Source organism: Garra rufa, chromosome 7, assembly GCF_049309525.1.
Source record: "Garra rufa chromosome 7, GarRuf1.0, whole genome shotgun sequence".
NCBI lineage: Eukaryota > Metazoa > Chordata > Actinopteri > Cypriniformes > Cyprinidae > Garra > Garra rufa.
This window is the reverse complement of record NC_133367.1, coordinates 48,065,969-48,087,550: the sequence shown is the minus strand read 5'-3', so window position 1 is coordinate 48,087,550 and position 21,582 is coordinate 48,065,969. Positions and strand designations below refer to the sequence as shown.

Sequence of the window (21,582 nt, the reverse complement as noted above, 5' to 3'; positions counted from 1 at the left end):
TACAATCCCTCACGCTCCCTAACTAGTCTCCTACCATGCTACAATCCCTCACGCTCCCTAACTAGTCTCCTACCACGCTACCATCATCACGCTCCCTAACTAGTCTCCTACCACGCTACAATCCCTCACGCTCCCTAACTAGTCTCCTACCATGCTACAATCCCTCACGCTCCCTAACTAGTCTTCCTAACGCTACAATCCCTCACGCTCCCTAACTAGTCTCCTACCACGCTACAATCCCTCACGCTTCCTAACTAGTCTCCCTAATGCTACAATCCCTCACGCTCCCTAACTAGTCTCCTACCACGCTACAATCCCTCACGCTCCCTAACTAGTCTCCCACCACGCTACAATCTTTCACGCTCCCTAACTAGTCTCCTACCACGCTAAAATCATCACACTCCCTAACTAGTCTCCCACCACGCTACAATCCCTCACGCTCCCTAACTAGTCTAGGGTTGTGCCGATAGACGATAGTATCGTGTATCGTCGATAGTCAGAGATATCGCCTGTTGCTGATGCCTTTGACGATATTAGACGATTATTATTATTATCCGTCAACAAAGAACTTAACTTTAGCAATGCAGCGCAGAGAGTCTGTTCTAGGATGCTTCAGAAACTTGACGTGGTATAAACACACGCATAGAGACGCCACGGCACCTTAACACACCTCGTGCAGTTAAAATGGGAGATATTCATCATGCAGTACGGTGGTAGATTAACTGATTCTAAAGGGAGTGTTATTATATTAGCATTGCAGTCATTAGGATAACAGAGGTAGTAAAACGTGGTTCAGGCTGAATTAATTACGATGTATCATAATCAGTCTGTATATAGTAAACATAAACATTGATCTCAGTAACGTCTATAGGCGTTAATTAGAATTACGATGCGATCAGATGGCGCTAAACATATGCACGTGTATTACACGCACATCACTTCTCCGCATTCAATATGAACTGAACTAAAACATCACCTGATGACAACGGTCAGATATACAGCGGTAACATTATCGCAATATGACGGGTAAAGAAAGGTTAAATAATTTACATTCTGGCACGCACATTTACAACTCACTCACTGACGATAGCAGAGAATGAAACCGAAAGTAACTTGAACAACTCCGGCAGAATTACAGTCAGCGCTCTGTACACGCACAACTTAATCATATGCCAATAGAAAAGTCTACCTTTACAAAACGAATACGGAATTTAGTACATAGATAATTAATTAAATTAGCACGATAGTATCGTGTATCGGCGATCTCTCAGGCTGACGATAGGGCGATATGAAAATTGAGCATATCGCCCAACACTAAACTAGTCTCCCTAACGCTACAATCCCTCAAGCTCCCTAACTAGTCTCCCTAACGCTACAATCCCTCACGCTCCCTAACTAGTCTCCCTAATGCTACAATCCCTCACGCTCCCTAACTAGTCTCCCACCACGCTACAATCCCTCACGCTCCCTAACTAGTCTCCCTAATGCTACAATCCCTCACGCTCCCTAACTAGTCTCCTACCACGCTAAAATCATCACGCTCCCTAACTAGTCTCCCTAACGCTACAATCCCTCACGCTCCCTAACTAGTCTCCCTAACGCTACAATCCCTCACGCTCCCTAACTAGTCTCCCTAATGCTACAATCCCTCACGCTCCCTAACTAGTCTCCTACCATGCTACAATCCCTCACGCTCCCTAACTAGTCTCCTACCACGCTACCATCATCACGCTCCCTAACTAGTCTCCTACCACGCTACAATCCCTCATGCTCCCTAACTAGTCTCCTACCATGCTACAATCCCTCACGCTCCCTAACTAGTCTTCCTAACGCTACAATCCCTCACGCTCCCTAACTTGTCTCCTACCACGCTACAATCCCTCACGCTTCCTAACTAGTCTCCCTAATGCTACAATCCCTCACGCTCCCTAACTAGTCTCCTACCACGCTACAATCCCTCACGCTCCCTAACTAGTCTCCCACCACACTACAATCTTTCACGCTCTCTAACTAGTCTCCTACCACGCTACAATCCCTCACGCTCCCTAACTAGTCTCCTACCACGCTACCATCATCACGCTCCCTAACTAGTCTCCCTAACGCTACAATCCCTCACTAGTCTCCTACCACGCTACCATCATCACGCTCCCTAACTAGTCTCCCTAACGCTACAATCCCTCACGCTCCCTAACTAGTCTCCTACCACGCTAAAATCATCACGCTCCCTAACTAGTCTCCCACCACGCTACAATCCCTCACGCTCCCTAACTAGTCTCCCTAACGCTACAATCCCTCACGCTCCCTAACTAGTCTCCCTAACGCTACAATCCCTCACGCTCCCTAACTAGTCTCCCTAACGCTACAATCCCTCACGCTCCCTAACTAGTCTCCTACCATGCTACAATCCCTCACGCTCCCTAACTAGTCTTCCTAACGCTACAATCCCTCACGCTCCCTAACTAGTCTCCCTAATGCTACAATCCCTCACGCTTCCTAACTAGTCTCCCTAATGCTACAATCCATCACGCTCCCTAACTAGTCTCCCACCACGCTACAATCCATCATGCTCCCTAACTAGTCTCCCACCACGCTACAATCCCTCACGCTCCCTAACTAGTCTCCCACCACGCTACAATCCCTCACGCTCACTAACTAGTCTTCCTAACGCTACAATCCCTCACGCTCCCTAACTAGTCTCCCACCACGCTACAATCCATCATGCTCCCTAACTAGTCTCCCACCACGCTACAATCCCTCACGCTCCCTAACTAGTCTCCCTAATGCTACAATCCCTCACGCTCCCTAACTAGTCTCCCACCACGCTACAATCCATCATGCTCCCTAACTAGTCTCCCACCACGCTACAATCCCTCACGCTTCCTAACTAGTCTCCCTAATGCTACAATCCCTCACGCTCCTTAACTAGTCTCCCACCACGCTACAATCCATCATGCTCCCTAACTAGTCTCCCACCACGCTACAATCCCTCACGCTCCCTAACTAGTCTCCCACCACGCTACAATCCCTCACGCTCCCTAACTAGTCTCCCACCACGCTACAATCCCTCACGCTCCCTAACTAGTCTCCCACCACGCTACAATCCATCATGCTCCCTAACTAGTCTCCCACCACGCTACAATCCCTCACGCTCCCTAACTAGTCTCCCACCACGCTACAATCCCTCATGCTCCCTAACTAGTCTCCCACCACGCTACAATCCCTCACGCTCCCTAACTAGTCTCCCACCACGCTACAATCCCTCACGCTCCCTAACTAGTCTCCCACCACGCTACAATCCCTCACGCTCCCTAACTAGTCTCCCACCACGCTACAATCCCTCACGCTCCCTAACTAGTCTCCCACCACGCTACAATAACCTTGTACTTTAGTTATATCTGAACAAATACACTATCATTCTTTTGATTGGGTTGAACACAATTCTTTGGTTGGTGGGAACAGCAGCTACACTATTTTTTTCTCTATTTGCTCCTCTGTTTCTGCTATGGGATTGCGATCTTGAGGTAACTAGGAATAACACAAGCTTCAGTCCATATCCAACCCTTACAAAGATCTGAGATGACCCAACACCTGAGAAGAGATGATGCCTAAACTAACATACACAATGACCAAATCTTGCTGTAAGTTTGCTCGCGACATATAACCATTGCCATTAATGTTCTCCGTTTGTTTGAATATGTCATTAACTGCATGCTTTTTAGTGTACATTTAATGGCTGTCTAAACTAGAAAACAGTTCTTTCAAACATTAATAAAAACAATTCACAACGTTATTGTTTTGATTAACAAAATACAACATTAATGAACAGAAGAACAAATTTCAAGCTTTGGAATGGTAGTGTAGATCTTAAAAAAAAAAAAAGGTGCAAATCTCTCAAATATCAAAAAGAGCAATCAAATAAATACACATCTAACCTTTGAGGTCTTATCTCCTTTGAAATATTCCAGAGCTTCGTAGAGATGACTGTAAGGTCTAGAACGCTTGCCCTTTCCAACATAGAAAACAGCGTTGATGAACGTCTGAAAGCATTCTTTAGGAATCATGGACTGGCTTCGATATGGTAGATTCTTCGTCACTCTATAAAGCAGCGGTAGGGAAAATTTTAGTAAACAATAAAAAGAAACAGACATTGTACAAATAAAGGCAACACAATGTGAGAGAAACTATATACCGTGGGTCAAGCAGTAGGTAGTTAAAGCTGGATTTAATGAAACCCTCACGCCATCTCTTATTCTGGTCTGGCTTATCAAACTGCTCACACAGAGCAAGCTCATCTGCTTGACAATTAGGAAGGATGAATCTGTGAAGCACATTTTCCAGTTCTGGGCTGTAACCTGCAGCTGAGAAAGAAATAATTGATCTTTAAACACAAAGAAGTGTGACATTTATATGCCATCATTGATCTTCTAATCATTTACTATAGAGGAGGTCAACTTGGGAGGCCAAAATCACCTTTCAAATAGTTGTCATCATCAAATACCACACAAAATACCAGGCCAGTTTGATGCTGATTTTCATGAAAAAACAGTTAAAGGATAACTATTGCCAAAATGCAACCTGGGCTGTTTTTTTTTTACTGTAAACGAGACAAACTTATATCTAAAAGCATAATTATGACAAACGAGCCGTTTTTGAGATTGACCGTGATTTAGTTTTGTGGTCAATGGCCGGTGAATGGGAGAACTAGGGGCATATCTTTGAGTGCATCAAAAATCTATATTTTTACAACACTAAGAAGGCTCGACACACCATGACACTTTGCTGGAAGTATCGCCTGGGTCTCTACACATGAACTCCAGCATTGAGAACATTGTTTGTGAACACAGAGTTTACTAAAAAGAAAGTTTTTGAACAACTCACTTTCACTGTTTGAATCTCCGTCTTGCCAGTCAAGAAGTGTCCATCTCCGAATGCGAGATTCTTATATATTAATGTTTCTTATATGAGGCTCTTTTTACAACTAGAAGGTTAATATTGTTTTTCACTTGCGACAAAACAACGAATTAGCCGTGCATTTATATGGAAATATGCTTTAGGAGCTATCCATCTTTACTCTCCTCAGTATTACGTCGCATTCGGAGATGGACACTTCTTGACTGGCAAGACGAAACTCAAACAGTGAAAGTGAGTTGTTCAAAACCTTTCTTTTTAGTAAACTCTGTGTTCACAAACAATGTTCTCAATGCTGGAGTTCATGTGTAGAGACCCAGACGATACTTCCAGCAAAGTTTCATGGTGTGTCGAGTCTTCTTAGTGTTGTAAAAATATAGATTTTGATGCGCTCAAAGTTATGCCCCTAGTTCTCCCATTCAACGGCTCGTTTGTCATAATTATGCTTTTAGATACAAGTTTGTCTCGTTTACAGTAAAAAAAAACAGCCCAGGTTGCATTTTGGCAACAGTTATCATTTAATGTTCACATTGTAAATTAGAATGGCACCATTTTATGAGACACAAATGACAATTATATTAACTACAAATGTGTAACTAGGCATGCGGTGGGCCTCCTCATGAAAGCTAATGTTGGGTTCATTGGCTTTATGTAATTCGCCATTGCTGTATGTTTTGATACACGTACCACTGGGGCTCACTGCGACTGCTTTCTGGCTGTGTGGCGTATTATGAAGGCATCTCTTCAACTTCTGTACGTACAGTGGGCGGGTTTGACTGTTTATGGGTCCTGGATCTTCTCCCATTTCAATTAACTTGTTTCTGAGTTCCCGGTCAGTTAGGCCACTTACTCCAACATCCCTCTCCTGTTTGGGACGGTAGCTTTCTGTGCTACGGTCTGGACTTGAAGACCCAAGCTGAGGGGAGCGCCAATCATAAAGAAGTGTCTCTTCCGAGTTACTGGTGCTCATGCTAGAGCTGAAGGAGGTATTGGCCGTTGGGGGAACATGGGTCTCAATGAGCTCATGGCCCTCTTCAGTGTCAGTATAAAGGTATTCCACAGGTTCATCCTCTGTATCAGTAGTTCTGGGCTGTCCACCAGCTGTGCAAGAAAGGTTTGCCAGCGCCTGTCGAGACAAGCGGCCTGACAGTCGGCTCATGCTATACCGAGGAGTACATCCGGAGCGGCCTGGATTGGCACCTGGATTCTTGTGTGCTTTTGGGGATTCAAACGTCAAACTGGAGGCGGATTCTGAGGCATCTACCTTGAATGCCAAAGACATATTACTGGACTCTTTGTCTCCTACAGGAGTAGAGATGATCCGTGGCGCTCCTGTTGCGGTTCTCTGAGCTTCTTGCATATTGGTCGAACGTTCAGGAGAGGTTACCTCATTACCAGCCTCACTGACACTCGTTTCCAGTGGTGATTCAACAATCCTTTCAGAAATTAACACCGTGTCAGCCATGCTGTCAGATAAGATTAGTGTGTCAGCTTGGCTTTGACCATCTGAGCTTATAGATAACTTGAGAGAGCTCAACTGTGAGTCAACATCCTCCATTTTGTCTTCTTTATCAAGACTGTGTTTCGACATACCGTAAGGTGACTTAACTGTGTTGCGGCGCAAACGGGTAGCGGTGGGTAGCGTCTCTTCAAAGAGGCAAGAGCTGGTTTGAAAAGAAGCCAATTTTTGGCTCATTCTCTCCGAATGACGACTCAATCTGGACCTTGTTCTCCCAGTGACAAAAGGACTTGGAATACCATCACTTTCAGTTCTGGTCACCGTACCAGCATCTCGGCCAGTTGCTGATAAACTAGATGGTTCAATATGACTCCTGACTGCTTCTTTCAGCTGTCTGTTTCCATCATCACCAAAAGTAGGGCTTTGTTTTCTAACACTGAAGCCACACTGCTCTACGGTCGAATCTGATTTGTGGGCACAGGGTTTGGTCGAAGGTGGACTTCCTCTGTTTCCAGTGCTGGGACTCTGGTACGGCTCACTGCCACAGCTGTTGTACTCGCTGGATCCACTACTGATGTGGGGCTGAATGATGCTCTTAAATTCATCATCATCTTCATCATCATCATTAAGCTGTACAGGCCCCACAACGGTCTTATCAAATTCATCTTCCATTGTGTCCACTTCTTTGGAAAAAATGAACACATCGTCAGGAGACGTGACATCGATTCCCTGATTCTGTAACACAGTTGCCATGCGTTTAGTATCTAGGAAATCAGAGTATTGAGAAAGATCCAATGTAAGATCACTAGACCGATCGAGAAAGAACTGCTGATGATCATCTGGGCTGAGAGCAGGTAAATAATCGATACTTCCTCTGAAGCTGACACTCTTCCGGTTTTCCCGTTGAGACAAAACAGGGATATTCTGAGTCTGCATAACATCACAGTCACTATCTGCAGCTTGATGCTGATTTGTGGACACTACCCCTGGATTGTTCTTATTGTTCACAGCAGGCAGACAAGTACTGGACAGCATCGGTAACTCCTTACACATTTCATCGGTACTGCAAACAGGAGAATCATGCGACTCCAGATCCGATATATCTGAGAGCCAGAAGGCCTGACTTTCTCTGTTCAAAGGTTTTCCACTGACTCTACAAGTGCTGGAATAAGAGGACAGACGTGTGCTGCTCAACGGTTCTGCTCCGGGGGGAATAAGCATTGATGCTTCTGGACTGAACGAGCTGTCACTCATGGACTGTCCAGAAAGCATTGCTAGGGAAAAAGAAGTTAAAAGATTAGTTCTTCTTCCACAAATGATAGATAAAATGCTGTATTATCTCTGACTTTGACGGCAAACTTCTGTTGTAGAAGCTTGATAATTAACCCGAATAATAACAGCAAATATTCTTACAGTACTGGAATTTGGGTGCGTCTTGTTCCTCTTTGGATGTATGGGATTCATACTCTTGAAGAAGACTAGCACATTTACTGTTCTCCTCCTGCTCTGCCAGATCAGATGGTTTATTCCCATCCTAGAAATTAAGCAGTTAACACTTTAATTTTCTAAGGTTCCCAACTTGATATAAAACACAGACATAAATATAGATGATTACAGCAGATCTACATCTATACAGGTCAGTACTGGAGATGGTAATGCACTGAATAATTTACTTGATCTGTGAGGTTTGGGTTTCCTCCATTCCTTAGGAGTAATCTGAGATTCTGAAAGCACCCCCAAGATGCAGCAATATGTAAAGGAGTCAGATCTTCAGTAGTCCTAAAACAAACCAACCAAACAAACAATAAACCATCACACCAAAAGGTAGCATTACAAGCAAGATCATATTATGGTAAAAATATTAAAACCTTTGTAGACATTACTTTGAGAAACAACGCTGATATTATCCAATACCCCCAGCAACACAGAAAATACAATACACCATTCTTAAAAGACATGGTGGTTCCTATTACTGTATAGTTGGCCAATTGAAACACTTTTTTTAATGAAATGTATATGCTTCTATATAGGGTAAAACAAGCATAAAACACAAACTTGCAAAACATAAAATGGAAATGGCTGAAAAACCTTTTACAACATCAGAGAAAGAAAGAAAAAATGTACACAAAATACTGCTGTAATATTGCTATAAGACATTTTTCACAATGCAGTATGGCTCAAACTATGTTTTACAGTTGCTAACAGCGTATTTCCATGCTAACTGTCAGGAGGTGTTGTTACTGTAGCTCATGCAGTTTAACAATAACTTACTATAGAGTGGCACTATGGGATTTTGTGAGCTTCATTCAGGTTTTAAATCCAGTTGACCAGAGGAGCATGAGAACGACTGAAGGCAAGTTCCAGATTTCACTATGTTTCTCCATAGGACACATAACATTTGTTTAGTAAAGAAATGAAAAACATCAGAATGTAAGTGTAACATGGCTGCATTCTCATTTATTTTGCCAGTTTTCATTTCTTGTCAGCCTACTAAACTGTAATCTCAGACACGGAACACATCCTGGATGGACCACCTAGAGGTTCAGTAACACCCTAAAACCGAGTTACACTACAGATCATATAAAGGTTTTCCAAGACGGGTTCCAATCGGCATAGGCCTCACAAGGGTCAATCAACGAGGTTTTGCACTCGTTCTGTGTGTCAGGTGCAGAAACAAGCTTCAAAAAACAGATGCATGAGTGCTGCCAGCATTGCTTTAGCGGTTGCAGAAGTAGAAGGTCAGCTTGTCAGTGCTCAGACCATACGCCAAACACTGCAACAAGTCGGTTTGCATAGGCGTCGTCCCAGAATTAAGCCTCACCAGAAAGCCCACAAACAGTTTGCTGAAGACAACCTGTCCAAGAGCATGAATTACTGGAGCCATGTCCTGTGGTCTGATGAGACTATAAGATAAACTTGTTTGGCTCAGATGGTGTCCAGCATGTGTGGCGATGCCCTGGTGAGGAGTACCAAAAAATTGTGTTGTCTACAGTCCAGCATGGCGGTGGTCATCATGGTCTGGGGCTGCATGAGTGCTGCTGGTTCTGGGGAGCTGCAGTTCATTGAGGGAAACATGGATTCCATTATGTACTGTACATTCTGAAGCAGAACATGATGCCTTCCCTCCAGAAACTAGGCCGAACAGCAGTTTTCCAACATGATAACGATCCAAAACACACCACCAATTTTTTTATAAAATAATTGTATTTTTAATACTTACATTTTATGTTAAAATATAACACTATTATTTTATTATTTTGTTTATTATTTAAAAAAAATACTAAATAAAGTGCAGTAAGTATTATTATCACTATCATTAATTTATTATTTTTTTATAAAAATTATTAAAAAAAAAAAAAAAACATTTATTAGCTTCCACATTTAAAATCTTTAAAATCCCAGTAATTTTCATCAGTAAGGCACATTATCTCTAGCATTCTGCCAGCATGAAATCGGACAGAGATGAAATAGTGCGGTAAGAACACATTTATTTAAATGAATTATAGCATTTATTTCAATAAATTATTGATCGAGAGAGAGAGAGAGAGAGAGAGAGAGAGAGAGAGAGAGAGAGAGAAAGAGAGAGATGACAGTTGTGTGTGTTACCTGAATGCTGTGCGTCTTTCTCTACAAACAACTAATTAATTCAAAAACCGTTGCTGAGGAATATAATGTAGCGATCTAGTATCTAGGCTACTTTATTAACAGGAATCGCCTGTTAATTAATCGCCTTGACAACAAGTGTATGTATGTTCGCAGCGCAATGCGATCTCTCTCTCTCTCTCTCTCTCTCTCAGTGTGCATCAATTAAAGCAGCACATTAATATGGACGATCATTAAACTGACTTGGAATTACCTGTGCATTAAACGGTTTTACTGTATACCTGCCAGCCAAGCAGAATCCATGAAATACGAACAGTCTGACCTGCCCACAAACACCTCCACTAGTTAGTGTGTTTACATCATGTCCAGAAGACTCTGTGTTAGGTGAAAGCAAGTTTGTTTTCATTGCCGAAAGATGATGATGTGAAGAATCAGTGGTGAAAATACATTTTCTCACAATACCACGGCAATACAGTTCGAACCTTTGGATTCTAATCCTCTTTACCTGGACTAACAAGCGTCTTCAAACCGCAACCTGTAAGTACGATTGATACGTTAAGTGTACATTCTCAGTTGACTGCTCAAAAAATAAAATAAAAATTTAGCCAAAATGTGATGCAGCTTCAGGTTTCCAGATTAAGCACAGTAATCATGTCTTGCTAAAATAGTTTTGATTAGGGGTGGGACGATACAGGTAACTCACGATTCAATTCTGTGGCGACATGTGGCCCACGATAATGATAATATCACGATTCGCGATATCTACGATATTCAATATATTGGAAGAAATTTCATCAACGATATATCACGATATATGTGACTGAAAAAGAACAAAAAAATACCCATAAAAAGGAAATCTTATGCATTTATTAATGCCAACATTTCCAACATTGTGCAAAGAAATATGCATTTGCATAATAACTCACTGCCTCCTGGTCTTAAAGTAAACACTGTACAGCTAGACAGATAAAAGTGCATTCACATTAAAAAACAAACAAGGTAACACTTTACAATAAGGTTCTTTAGTTAACATTAGTTAACCACATTAGTTAACATGAACTTATAATGAACTGCACTTATACAGCATTTATTAATCTTTGTTAATGTTAATTTCAATATTTACTAATACATTATTAAAATCTTGTTAACGTTAGTTAATGCAATGTGAACTAACATGAACTAACAATGAACAACTGTATTTTCGTTAACTAACGTAAATGAACATTAGTAAATACAGTAACAAATGTATTGCTCATGGTTAGTTCATGTTAGTTAGTACATTAACTAATGAACCTTATTGTAAAGTGTTACCAAAAACAACATGAACATTAACTAACATGTGTAAACCATGATACTGAAATGCCAGTAGTAAGTTACTGTAAAGTGCTTTATGTTAACCTGGACAGTGGTCTCATCAAGGCATATTCTTCTTGAGGAACACTAACGTTAACTGATCAGCATGCTCAACTAGCGGGTGGGTCTTTGATTTGTTTTTCATTATTTTCCGCCATTCTTCTCACTTCTCTTTTTTCTGCGCTTCTTCTCTGTTGTTGTTAGATAACTTGTGTTCTTCACTGGCCGCTGCTTCCGCCACTTTACCCCTGTTTACTCGAACAGCGCCCCCCGCAAACAGAATGGTAGATGTTGGGTAGTGACAGTGACACTGACAACGGGTAAATTAATCATTTTGTGTTGTAGTAAAATATCGATATTGGCCGTTAGTGTATTGATTATTTATTGCGACAGAGAGCACAACAATATATTGCAATATCGATTTTTTTTCCCACCCCTAGTTTTGATAGTTCACCGTGAACCCATTATTTCCTAAGAATGTGTTTGTTATGTAGGTTAAAGCGAGAGAGACGAGCGAGTTATTAGGCCGGTGCGCCTGCAAACCCTATTGTTTCATCAGTTAGTCACATAAGCACTCGGCTAACGTATCCACCATTATTGTTTTGTGTAGTGTTTACAGTTTAGCAGCTAAACTTTAGCTGTGGGCACATTGTTTTTATGGGCATGATGTTTTTTAATGTCATTATTTTAAGAACGAATTATATTATTGTTTTATGTAAAGGTGCATGCTAGGATTGCCAGGTTCTCACAACAGAACCCGCTCAATTGCTACTCAAAACTAGCCCAATCATGTTTTGAGGGGGGTCTCCCATTAAAAATTGCATTCCAGGATGTAAAAGGCTTTTTGTCCCCTGGTGAATTCACATTCCAGGGGCTAAATATGACATTATTGGGGTCGCTTTAACCCGCAACAGCAAAAAACAACGCAGAGTAGGCGACACAGATGGTAGCGCTCGCTAATAGGGGTGGCACGGTTCACAAAACCCACGGTTCGGTTCGTATCACGGTTTTAGGTCACGGTTTCTCGGTTCTGTACGGTTCTTTTTTATTTTTATTTTTTTTATCTTTAACACTCCAGAAATTTACTTTGGCATATGATATGTAGCTTGATTATCCACAATTTAGGATACATTATTAAAAAAAATGTTATATCATGTAAACATGCTCAAACTGAATTGGACTTGACTTTAAGCACATTATTGGGACCATCTCTGAGGAAAACCTAGATTTTGATACAGCAAGAGAAAATACATTGATGACATGCTTTTCATTTATTTGGCAATAAAAGGAGACTGTTTACTGCTATCTCTACAGGAATTGATGTGCCTTTTTAGCACACAAAGATTGAACTGAAGAATTAACTTGCATTTATCAAACTGCCAACTTCAGTGTAGCTCTTACAAAAAAATGATCTTTTAAAAGAAAAAGAGAGGAAATCCTTAAGCTCTGTCTTTTAAACAAGTGATTGTTTGTTTCATGTCACATGACCTGCGGTGCGCTTGCGGCATTCTGAAAAGTTGAGATGTTTCAAAGTTCCTTTAAGGGTATTCTATAGTCTTTGGATGGTTTTATCTCGATGCGTCGCAGACGCGCCTGGAAAAAAAAAAAAAAAAAGAGCGTGGCGCACCGCGTCGCTTCCATTATGAGCACACATACTGCGCGTCTACATCTGAAATGACGAACTTGAGCGCGCAAAAGATGCTACATGTGAACGGCCCTTTATACGACGCTGGCGCATCCTCCAACTCAGGGCAGCCTTCCTTATCTCTCCCACTTGCCATTTCTACACGTGACGTAACCTGCAGCACTCAACTTTTACTGTCTGTATGTCCACACACACCTCTTATTTCCCGCAAAAAGGACACTCACTACGTGCACGAGGCTACATTGCGCATGCGTTGAACCGTGTGACGCACACACGCTCTAGGGGTCGACCGATATGTGTTTTTCAGGGCCGATGCCGATACCGATTATTACAGATCAAATGCACCGATAAACGATATTTTGAACCGATATGTGTCTAGTGTAAAAATGTAAATTTGTCTAATTAATAATAACAAGAGCTCTGACAAGAACTTTCTTTGAATGCTTTCAAACATATCTTTAATTCTGAGAACTGTTAATAATAACAATATTAAATAAACATTAATATTAATAATAACAATAATGACGTAAAAAAGTGCAGGGAGCAGGGAGCTAAACAGCTTGGGGAAATATAACTATTTGGCTTCAAATTATTTACATGTTAGAAATGTTCATGTAATAGCATAAGCTATAATAATTTCTCATTAATTATTTTCTGATGGCTAAATCCAATGAGGTGACTATCCAATTCATCATCTAATGCACATCAATTGATTATCTTAAAAATGCACAATGTGTTATATAAGTGTTAATAATTTAATTCTTCATTTTAGAAGATGTTAAGAAGACCTTTTCATGAAACTATAACATTAATAGCCTATTATAGGCACACTCAGTTCCATAGCCTAAATGTCTCTTTTTTTTGTTATCCTAACCTAGGCCTGTGACACTACACATTTCCATTAGTTTTAATTTACAGTACAGTGCAAATGGAGGCATAAAAACATTCATTTATCTTTTAATCAAATAAGTTATTTTTTTTACAAATGAGTTTACCAATAAAAAAAACATGGAAAACATCCGATCAGAATGCGTCCCCGACTGCCTCTTCTATTCTATGCGCCTTATAATGCAGTGCGCCTTATATATGAAAATAGTTTTAACCTTTTCACACGAGTTTAAAATATTCTATCTAACCCCAAAGAGTGACCCACTGTTTCCATGGTGACGCGTCATGTGACACCGCAGCCACAATAGCACTGTAAAGACACATGGATCGCTTTTATTTCGTTTTTCCTTTTTTATTATTAATATTCACAAGCATGCTCACTATATTATGAAATATCTGATATTCCGATTTCGAAATATGTGCAAGTAAATGTATTTAAAAGTCCAAACACTTTTATAATGACCGCATTAGTTAATCTGTACCGGGTGATGGGCGCCGCCATGTTTGTTCGCGCTGAATCCGAGCTGCGGGATTTACAACACGCAAATTCATCCTCTCCTCGCGAAAGACATTGAAGTAAGTCTCTGGTGAGCTGGGAGAAGAGGAGTGTGCACTTTATAGTTACCTACACAATCTGTATATGATATCAATAAAATATGTTGTCAGATTATATTTGTAGGATCATTATTGCTGCTTCCATAGACATCAGAGTGTATTTATACAAACTATAAATGTATGGTTTTGCTAGTACTTGTGTACTTAAATGTCTGAAGCCTAAAATAAGCATTATATGGTTGAAAACACTGAATAGGCCTATGTCTCACTTCCTGCTTCCGGAACGCGGAGTAGGGTAATAGAACTTCCGGTCATTGCTAGTAACGCTACTGCAACGATAAAAACAATGGCAGCAGTTGTTCTTGAAGCGTACCAGGTTGCTTTACGACGAAACACTACGCAAGTCTTGGGTGAGATTAATAAAGAGAGATGAGGGGCCTTCTTTTAATATTCTCCGGGGTAGCACTTTCGTTTGCAGTTTGCATTTCAACAAGGAGAGCATCTACGTCTCGCAAAGTGGTCGGAAGAAACTTAAAATACTACACCCCATCTATGTATTCCCACCAATGATTGTAAATAAAACAAAATTCGATTAATTAAAAAGGATGTTTTATCTGACACATGTATTACTCTTATCTCTGCTATATAAATACACTTGACTTTGACATTCAATAATATCACGTTAAGCGTTTTCTCCCTCATAGAAGCCCATAATAAGGAAACAACTTAACGTGGTTTAACGTACCTCAACAGCGATCAGGAAAGACCGAACTTCTGTTCAATTTTACTTATAATAAATACTTGCTGCTGTCAAAAGAACGAGCTCTTATTCAGCATATAAAGTGATCGCCCCCCCATAGAAGTCCATTATAACAAACCATGTTATGCTTTTTCCTTAATGGAGTTATATAGGGATAAAACGATTAACGTGATATTATTCACTTTATATGCTGAATGATATTTCATTCGTTTGACAGCAGCAAGTATTTATTATAACTGAAATTTAACAGAAGTTTGTTTTCCCTAGTCGTTGAGATACGTTAAACCACGTTACGCTGTTTCCGTATAACGGGCTTCTATGAGGGAGAAAACGCTTAACGTGATATTATTCACTTTACCTGTCGAATAAGGACTCGTTCTTTAGATAGTAGTTACTGTTTGTTCCAAGTAAGGTTTGACAGAAATGTGGGGTTTCCTGGTAGTTTTTTACGTACATTAAGCCACGTTAGGCGTTTTAGAACGTCCCTAAAAAGCTAACCGGAACTGCCGTCACCCCACTCAGAGACGTTCAATTGTTGCGTGACATAGGCCTATAGTTGTGATAATATGACAAGCACTCCGATCTGGCTCAGCGCCAGCCAACGCACCAAAACAGATTTGAATTCAGCAGCTGATGACGTGATGCGGCAAACGTTCGAACACACCGGTGTGATCGTACGCATCAGGGACCAGCCAAGACAAATCACACCGGTGTGATCGAACGTGCTAAAGGGTTAAAATAGGCCATTCATTGAAGATGCGTCTTATAATCCGGTGCGCTTTATAGTGCGGACAATACGGTATATGACTGGACTGCGCGATTCCGTCCGTGTTTTCCGCATCTGGGAAATCAAGATAACATTGAGGTTTTTTTGCAACTTCACCGTAAAGGATTGTGAATTACTGAAACACAATCAACGTCTGCTGCTGAACTACCTTTGAGAGACAACTGATTACTGTCGCTCGCTGCTCGCAAGCCCAGCAAGCGTTCTGTCTGTGTCTTCCGTGCCTTCAGCCTTCGAGTTGATTGGTCGGACTCGCGACTCCCAACAAATCAGATGCGCGGTGGGCGGAGACTGCTCTAGGGCACAGAGTGGTGAGCTTTGACAGGCTGCGTCGGAGCCAAAGAGCGCATTTCAAAATTAAATTATTTTTATCGGCAAATCGCTTTTGAAAATAACCGATTCCGATAATCGTAAAAATGCTTAATATCGGCGCCGATAATCGGTCGACCCCTAACACGCTCCAAACCGAGACAAGCGAACCGAACGGTTGGGTTGTTTTTTCATGTACCGTGCCACCCCTACTCACTAACTTGCTCAAGCACTCCTCTCTGTACCAATCACAACAGGCTTGGACAGCTGACCAATCAATTACTTCAATTACTGTCATTTCTGATCATACAGATAAAAGCAGTACATCAATCTAATCTGTAAATGGTCTACTTTTATTTGTATATACTCAAAACAAAAAAATTGTGATTTTGCAAAATAAAGAAAACAAACAGGGTGTGCTGTCTGCCGCGTTGATCTCTGTCATCATCTTCATTCAGAAACGCGTCATTCAAATAGACTATAACTCAGCCAATACACAACACAGAGACATGAGCCGTATGTCTAGAGAAAGCTTGATATGTATACTTTTAAACGAAAGAAGTTTTATCGAAAACAAATATTCTGTGATAAAGTAATCCATATGAAACCAACGCGATGTCCAGTCTATACGAACAGAGCTAATTATATTTAATTCAATCACGCCCACAAGCTACGTTTGCGTTCATGCGACGCGTACATTTCACTAAACTGAAACTAATCTGAACAATCTGTGCTTCAGCGCTGATAGTGAGGAGCTGGCTCTGCCTGATCGGCGCTTCATTCCACTTTGCAAGTATTTTTCGTCGTGAAGAGTCGCAGGGTAACGTTCATCATCACTACAACACTGCCTTTATGGTTCTGGCTTTTGTTCACACAGCGCTCGTTCCCGTAATTTTCCAGAATCAGTGCGCATTGTGAAAGGGGCTTTACTGAAGCAACAGTTATGTAGCTTACTGCATTTGGTGTTTGAAAAAGAAAAAACATTAATGATCGTTCTGAAATATCCTGTTGAGTATCAGCAGGCTAGGCTCTCTCTATGGCTCTGGGTTCGGCTACAGCATACATGACGTAGTTAACTGTGATTGGCCTGGCTGTGCGTCACTCAGAAAACAACAGGCCAATCAGAAGAGAGGCTCATGAATATTAATTAGATGGGCCAAAATCAACAAAATTTACAGCTCCTTTATAAAAAGGAGCTGTAAAAATACATTGAGATGGATTTTAGCGCTTATACCGCAAATATATATTCTTAAGGACATCAACAACTAAAATAAACCTCCAGAAATGAGTACAATATGGGACCTTTAACGTTTACCTTGATCAGAAGAAAAACGCAATGAGACGCAAATCCAGCAGGAGGAGACATTTACATGAGTAAGTCATTATGAAGTATGTGTCATTTCATTGCATCTAAATGTCTCACGATGCCAAAATGTTTTTAATGTTCTAGAAAACAATGCTATATAAAAGTAATAATCTTTACGCTGAAACATTGAATGAAATAATCAAAGAATATTTAGACAACATGTATTGTATAACACATACTAAGCATGCTTGTATTTATGACTCTAAAATCATATTTCTTTATATTTTAATTTATCATATAACAATGATTAGTCGATGACTACAAAATCATAATACATATTATATATATTTTTTTTCCCTTTTTTTTGTATAGGCTTCATATATAAAGAGTTTGATACTCTTGATATTAACATGCTCACAGATGTTTTTTTGTTTTTTTTTAGTGATCTGAAACCTGTTCAGCAGATGAATCCCGCTAATGCTGCAAACTGTTTTCCTCTGAGACCAACTTCAGATGTTCAACTACACTGATATTCTAGTGTAAAACAAAGTCCTTGACTAGTGATGAATTTTGTAATGACTTAAATATCAATATTTACTTGTTGAACGGAATTCAGAAACAGTTTTCAGAAATGCCACAAAGTGTGGTTAGATCAGGGAGCTCAATAATGTGTCTTTGACCTTCATTATGTATGTTTTGATTATACTGTGTTGTAAACAAAAATACAAATAATCTAAAACTCCATTCTTTGAATTTTCTCACATTGTTCCTTACCTAATGGTCACATTCACTCATTGATGGGGGAGCCATTAAGGAGGGCTCTTTGTCTCTCAGGTGGGAATTGCTAAATATTCATGGGTCATTGCCACTCCTTCGAATATTCCCTTTCGATCACAAAACGTTTTAGAAAATTTACATCAATATATTGTTTTCTCCGAAGGAGTGAACGAGATGATTTTCACATCATTTGGTTGAAAAAATTCTAGCCTACCACATCCCATTCTCAAAAGTCTTGTGAACAAATGTTCTCTATGTGTTTCATGGCCTAATTTCAGTGACTTCATTACATTATTTTTAAACTAACCACGCATAAACGTTTTCTCATAAACACAAACATGTACATTCATGTTGCTTACATATTATTGTAGCCCAATTTGTGCTGATTACAATGTAATCAGATTTTAGCCATTAACATGTTTTTGAAATTCTGAAAAAAAAAATCACAAATGTCAGGGCATGTCAAAACTACAGGACCCCAAAACACCCTCAGACCCCAGAGGGTTAAGGTGTAACAGAACAGTTACTTTTAGAATAACTATTTGTAAAAATAAACCCACAAAACAAGATGAATTTAACATACGATTTTTTTTTATTAAAACATTGTAAAACCAGCCTTTTTCCTGCACCAAAAGGTCTTTACATTCAATGTTTTCAATACATTAAAACAATATGTTCTTACAACAATTAAACCATCATAATGTTTACATTTACATTTAGACATTAAGCAGACGCTTTTATCCAAAGCGACTTACAGAAGAGGACAATGACAGCTATCAAAATCAACAAAAGAGCAATAACATGCAAGTACTTTGACTTTGACAACTTTGACTTTATCAAGGTTTTTTTAATTATATAATAAAGAAAAAGAGGTGTGACATGTGTTCTTTTTGGCTAATTAAAAATTAATCTTACAGCTGCATTTTTAATTAATTGTAAAGGTTTGATAGAACTGGCTGGAAGACCGGCCAAAAGAGCACTGCAATAGTCCAGCCTGGACAGAACAAGAGCTCGAACAAGGAGTTGTGAAGCATGTTCCGAAAGAAAGGGCCTGATCTTCCTGATGTTGAATAAAGCAAATCTGCAGGACCGGGCAGTTTTAGCAATGTGGTCTGAGAAAATCATGATCATCAATTACAACTCCAAGATTTCTGGCTGTTTTTGAAGGAGGTATGGTTGATGTGCCTAACTGGATGGTGAAACTGTGATGAAACGATGGGTTTGATGGAACCACAAGCAGTCTGTCTTGGCAAGGTTGAGTTGAAGATGATGGTCCATCAACCAGCAAGGAATGCTGACATCTGAGCAGCTATCATTGGATCATCAGGATGGAATGAGAGATAGAGCGGAGTGTCATCAGCACAGCAGTGATATGAAAAGCCATGTTTCTGAATGACAGAAGCTAGTGATGCCATGTAGACAGAGAAGAGAAGTGGTCCAAGAACTGAGCCCTGAGGCACCTCAGTAGTTAGATGTTGAGACTTGGACACTTCAACTCTCCAAGATACCCTGAAGGACCTGCCTTTGAGGTAAGACTCAAACCACTGGAGAGCATTTCCTGAGAAGCCCTTTGCCAATAGGGTTGACAGGAGGATCTGGTGGTTAACCACATCAAAAGCAGCGGACAGATGGGTTTTTTAAGTAGTGGGGTTATACGACCCTTTTTAAATGCAGAGAGAAAAACACCAGTGTGAAGGGATGTGTTAATAATGTGAGTGAGTGCAGGTACAACTGCAGGAGAAATGGCTTGAAGGAGATGAGATGGAGTAGGATCCAGTGGACAAGTAGTAGGATGATTAGAAAGGAAGAGTTTGGAGACTTCTGCCTCAGAGAGTGAAGAGAAGGATGTGAATGAGTGTTGTTTGCTGGTAAGATGTGCTTGACAGATTGTGGTGTGGAGAATTGAACACTAATGGTTTAGATTTTATCAATTAAGAACTTGGCAAAGTCGTCAGCTGTTAGAGTTGATGAAGGAGGGGGAGGACAAAGGAGGGAGGAAAATGTTTAAAGAGCATGCGAGAATTAGACAAATTGTTAATTTTGTTATGATAGTATCTCCTTTTAGCAGTGGAGATATCAGCAGAGAAGAGAGGAGTGACCTGTACACGTTGAGGTCAGTAGGATTTTTTTATTTGCGCCATACCCTTTTAGCAGCCCTGAGCTTAGAACAATGTTCACAGAGAACATCAGAGAGCCAAGGGGCAGAAGGGGTGGTATGGGCTGGCCTGGTCTAAACAAGATGTAGGAGTGGAGCAGAAAGCATCAGTAGCACTTGTGACGGGAGTCCCGAGGATCAATCAGCGTCGCCCTGGCAACACACAAGCAACACCTATAATCAGACGGTTTGAGACATACAAGCGAGTTCTATCTCCGATGAGGCGTGAGACTTACCTGATCTTTGTGTCGCTCTTCCCGCAGACTCGCCGTGACCGCCTGGTCCCCCACTTCCGGGTTCCGCTCACCGGGGTTAAAGCACGTCCTTTGCACCAACCCCTTTGCTGGCCACCGTCACTGGGAAGCACCATCAAGGAAGGAATCACCCTGCACCGAAAGCCGACGACATCACCTCCTCACTCACCCGTATTGTTCACTTTATTAAGCCTGTTAATAAAACTCACCCTCCGGGGCTCACTCAACTCTTGCTCTGTCGTTGTTATTCCCCCGCCCGGCCACAAGGTGGTGGAGAATGCGGGCAAGTTTCCGGGCCTGAGAACACCGACGAGCAAGAGTTTGTTTACATCGCCATCTTGCCCCGCTGCTCACTTCTGGTTGTTTTTTTTCAGGCGCGCTCCTCCCCGTCGGCATGGAAGATCTGGTGAAACAACTCACTGAGGTTAGCGTCCGTCAGCAGCAATGTTTTGAGCTACTTACTGAACAGCATGGCCAAATTCAAGGATATTTGGCCAAACTACGTTTACCGGCTGCTCAAAACGTCCCCCTTCCGGACCCACGAGTCACCGCAGCTCGGCTACTACCCAAGCTAACCGCAGATGATGACATTGAGGTAGAGCTGTAGTCAAGACCACCTTTGTCGAGTCCAAGACAAGTCCAAGACCAGGACTAGTCGAGTCCAAGTCAAGACCGAGTCCAAAGAGGTTCGAGTCCAAGACAAGACCGAGTCCAAAAAATTTCGAGTCCGAGTCAAGACCGAGTCCAGGACAGGAAAAAAAGCCGTATGCATGACATCATCAAGACAATCATTTTGGGTTATTATTTGTTGATCTAAAAGCAAAAA

General features: G+C 41.0%; 2 protein-coding genes across 2 annotated transcripts in view; both read right to left on the bottom strand.

The window, feature by feature from the left end:
- The window catches only part of LOC141338208 (uncharacterized), a 144,492-nt gene that overhangs the window by 76,945 nt on the left and 45,965 nt on the right, over nucleotides 1–21,582 (bottom strand). The gene's annotated exons all lie outside the window — the stretch shown is intronic.
- The window catches only part of LOC141339237 (uncharacterized), a 41,922-nt gene that overhangs the window by 7,499 nt on the left and 12,841 nt on the right, over nucleotides 1–21,582 (bottom strand). Inside the window, exons 3-7 of the mRNA XM_073844868.1 lie at nucleotides 8,041–8,146; nucleotides 7,781–7,901; nucleotides 5,596–7,641; nucleotides 4,190–4,358; nucleotides 3,933–4,095 (exon numbers count right to left, since the gene is read on the bottom strand). Coding sequence (XP_073700969.1) covers nucleotides 3,933–4,095; nucleotides 4,190–4,358; nucleotides 5,596–7,641; nucleotides 7,781–7,901; nucleotides 8,041–8,146 — 2,605 coding nt within the window. The remainder of the gene's footprint in view (nucleotides 1–3,932; nucleotides 4,096–4,189; nucleotides 4,359–5,595; nucleotides 7,642–7,780; nucleotides 7,902–8,040; nucleotides 8,147–21,582) is intronic.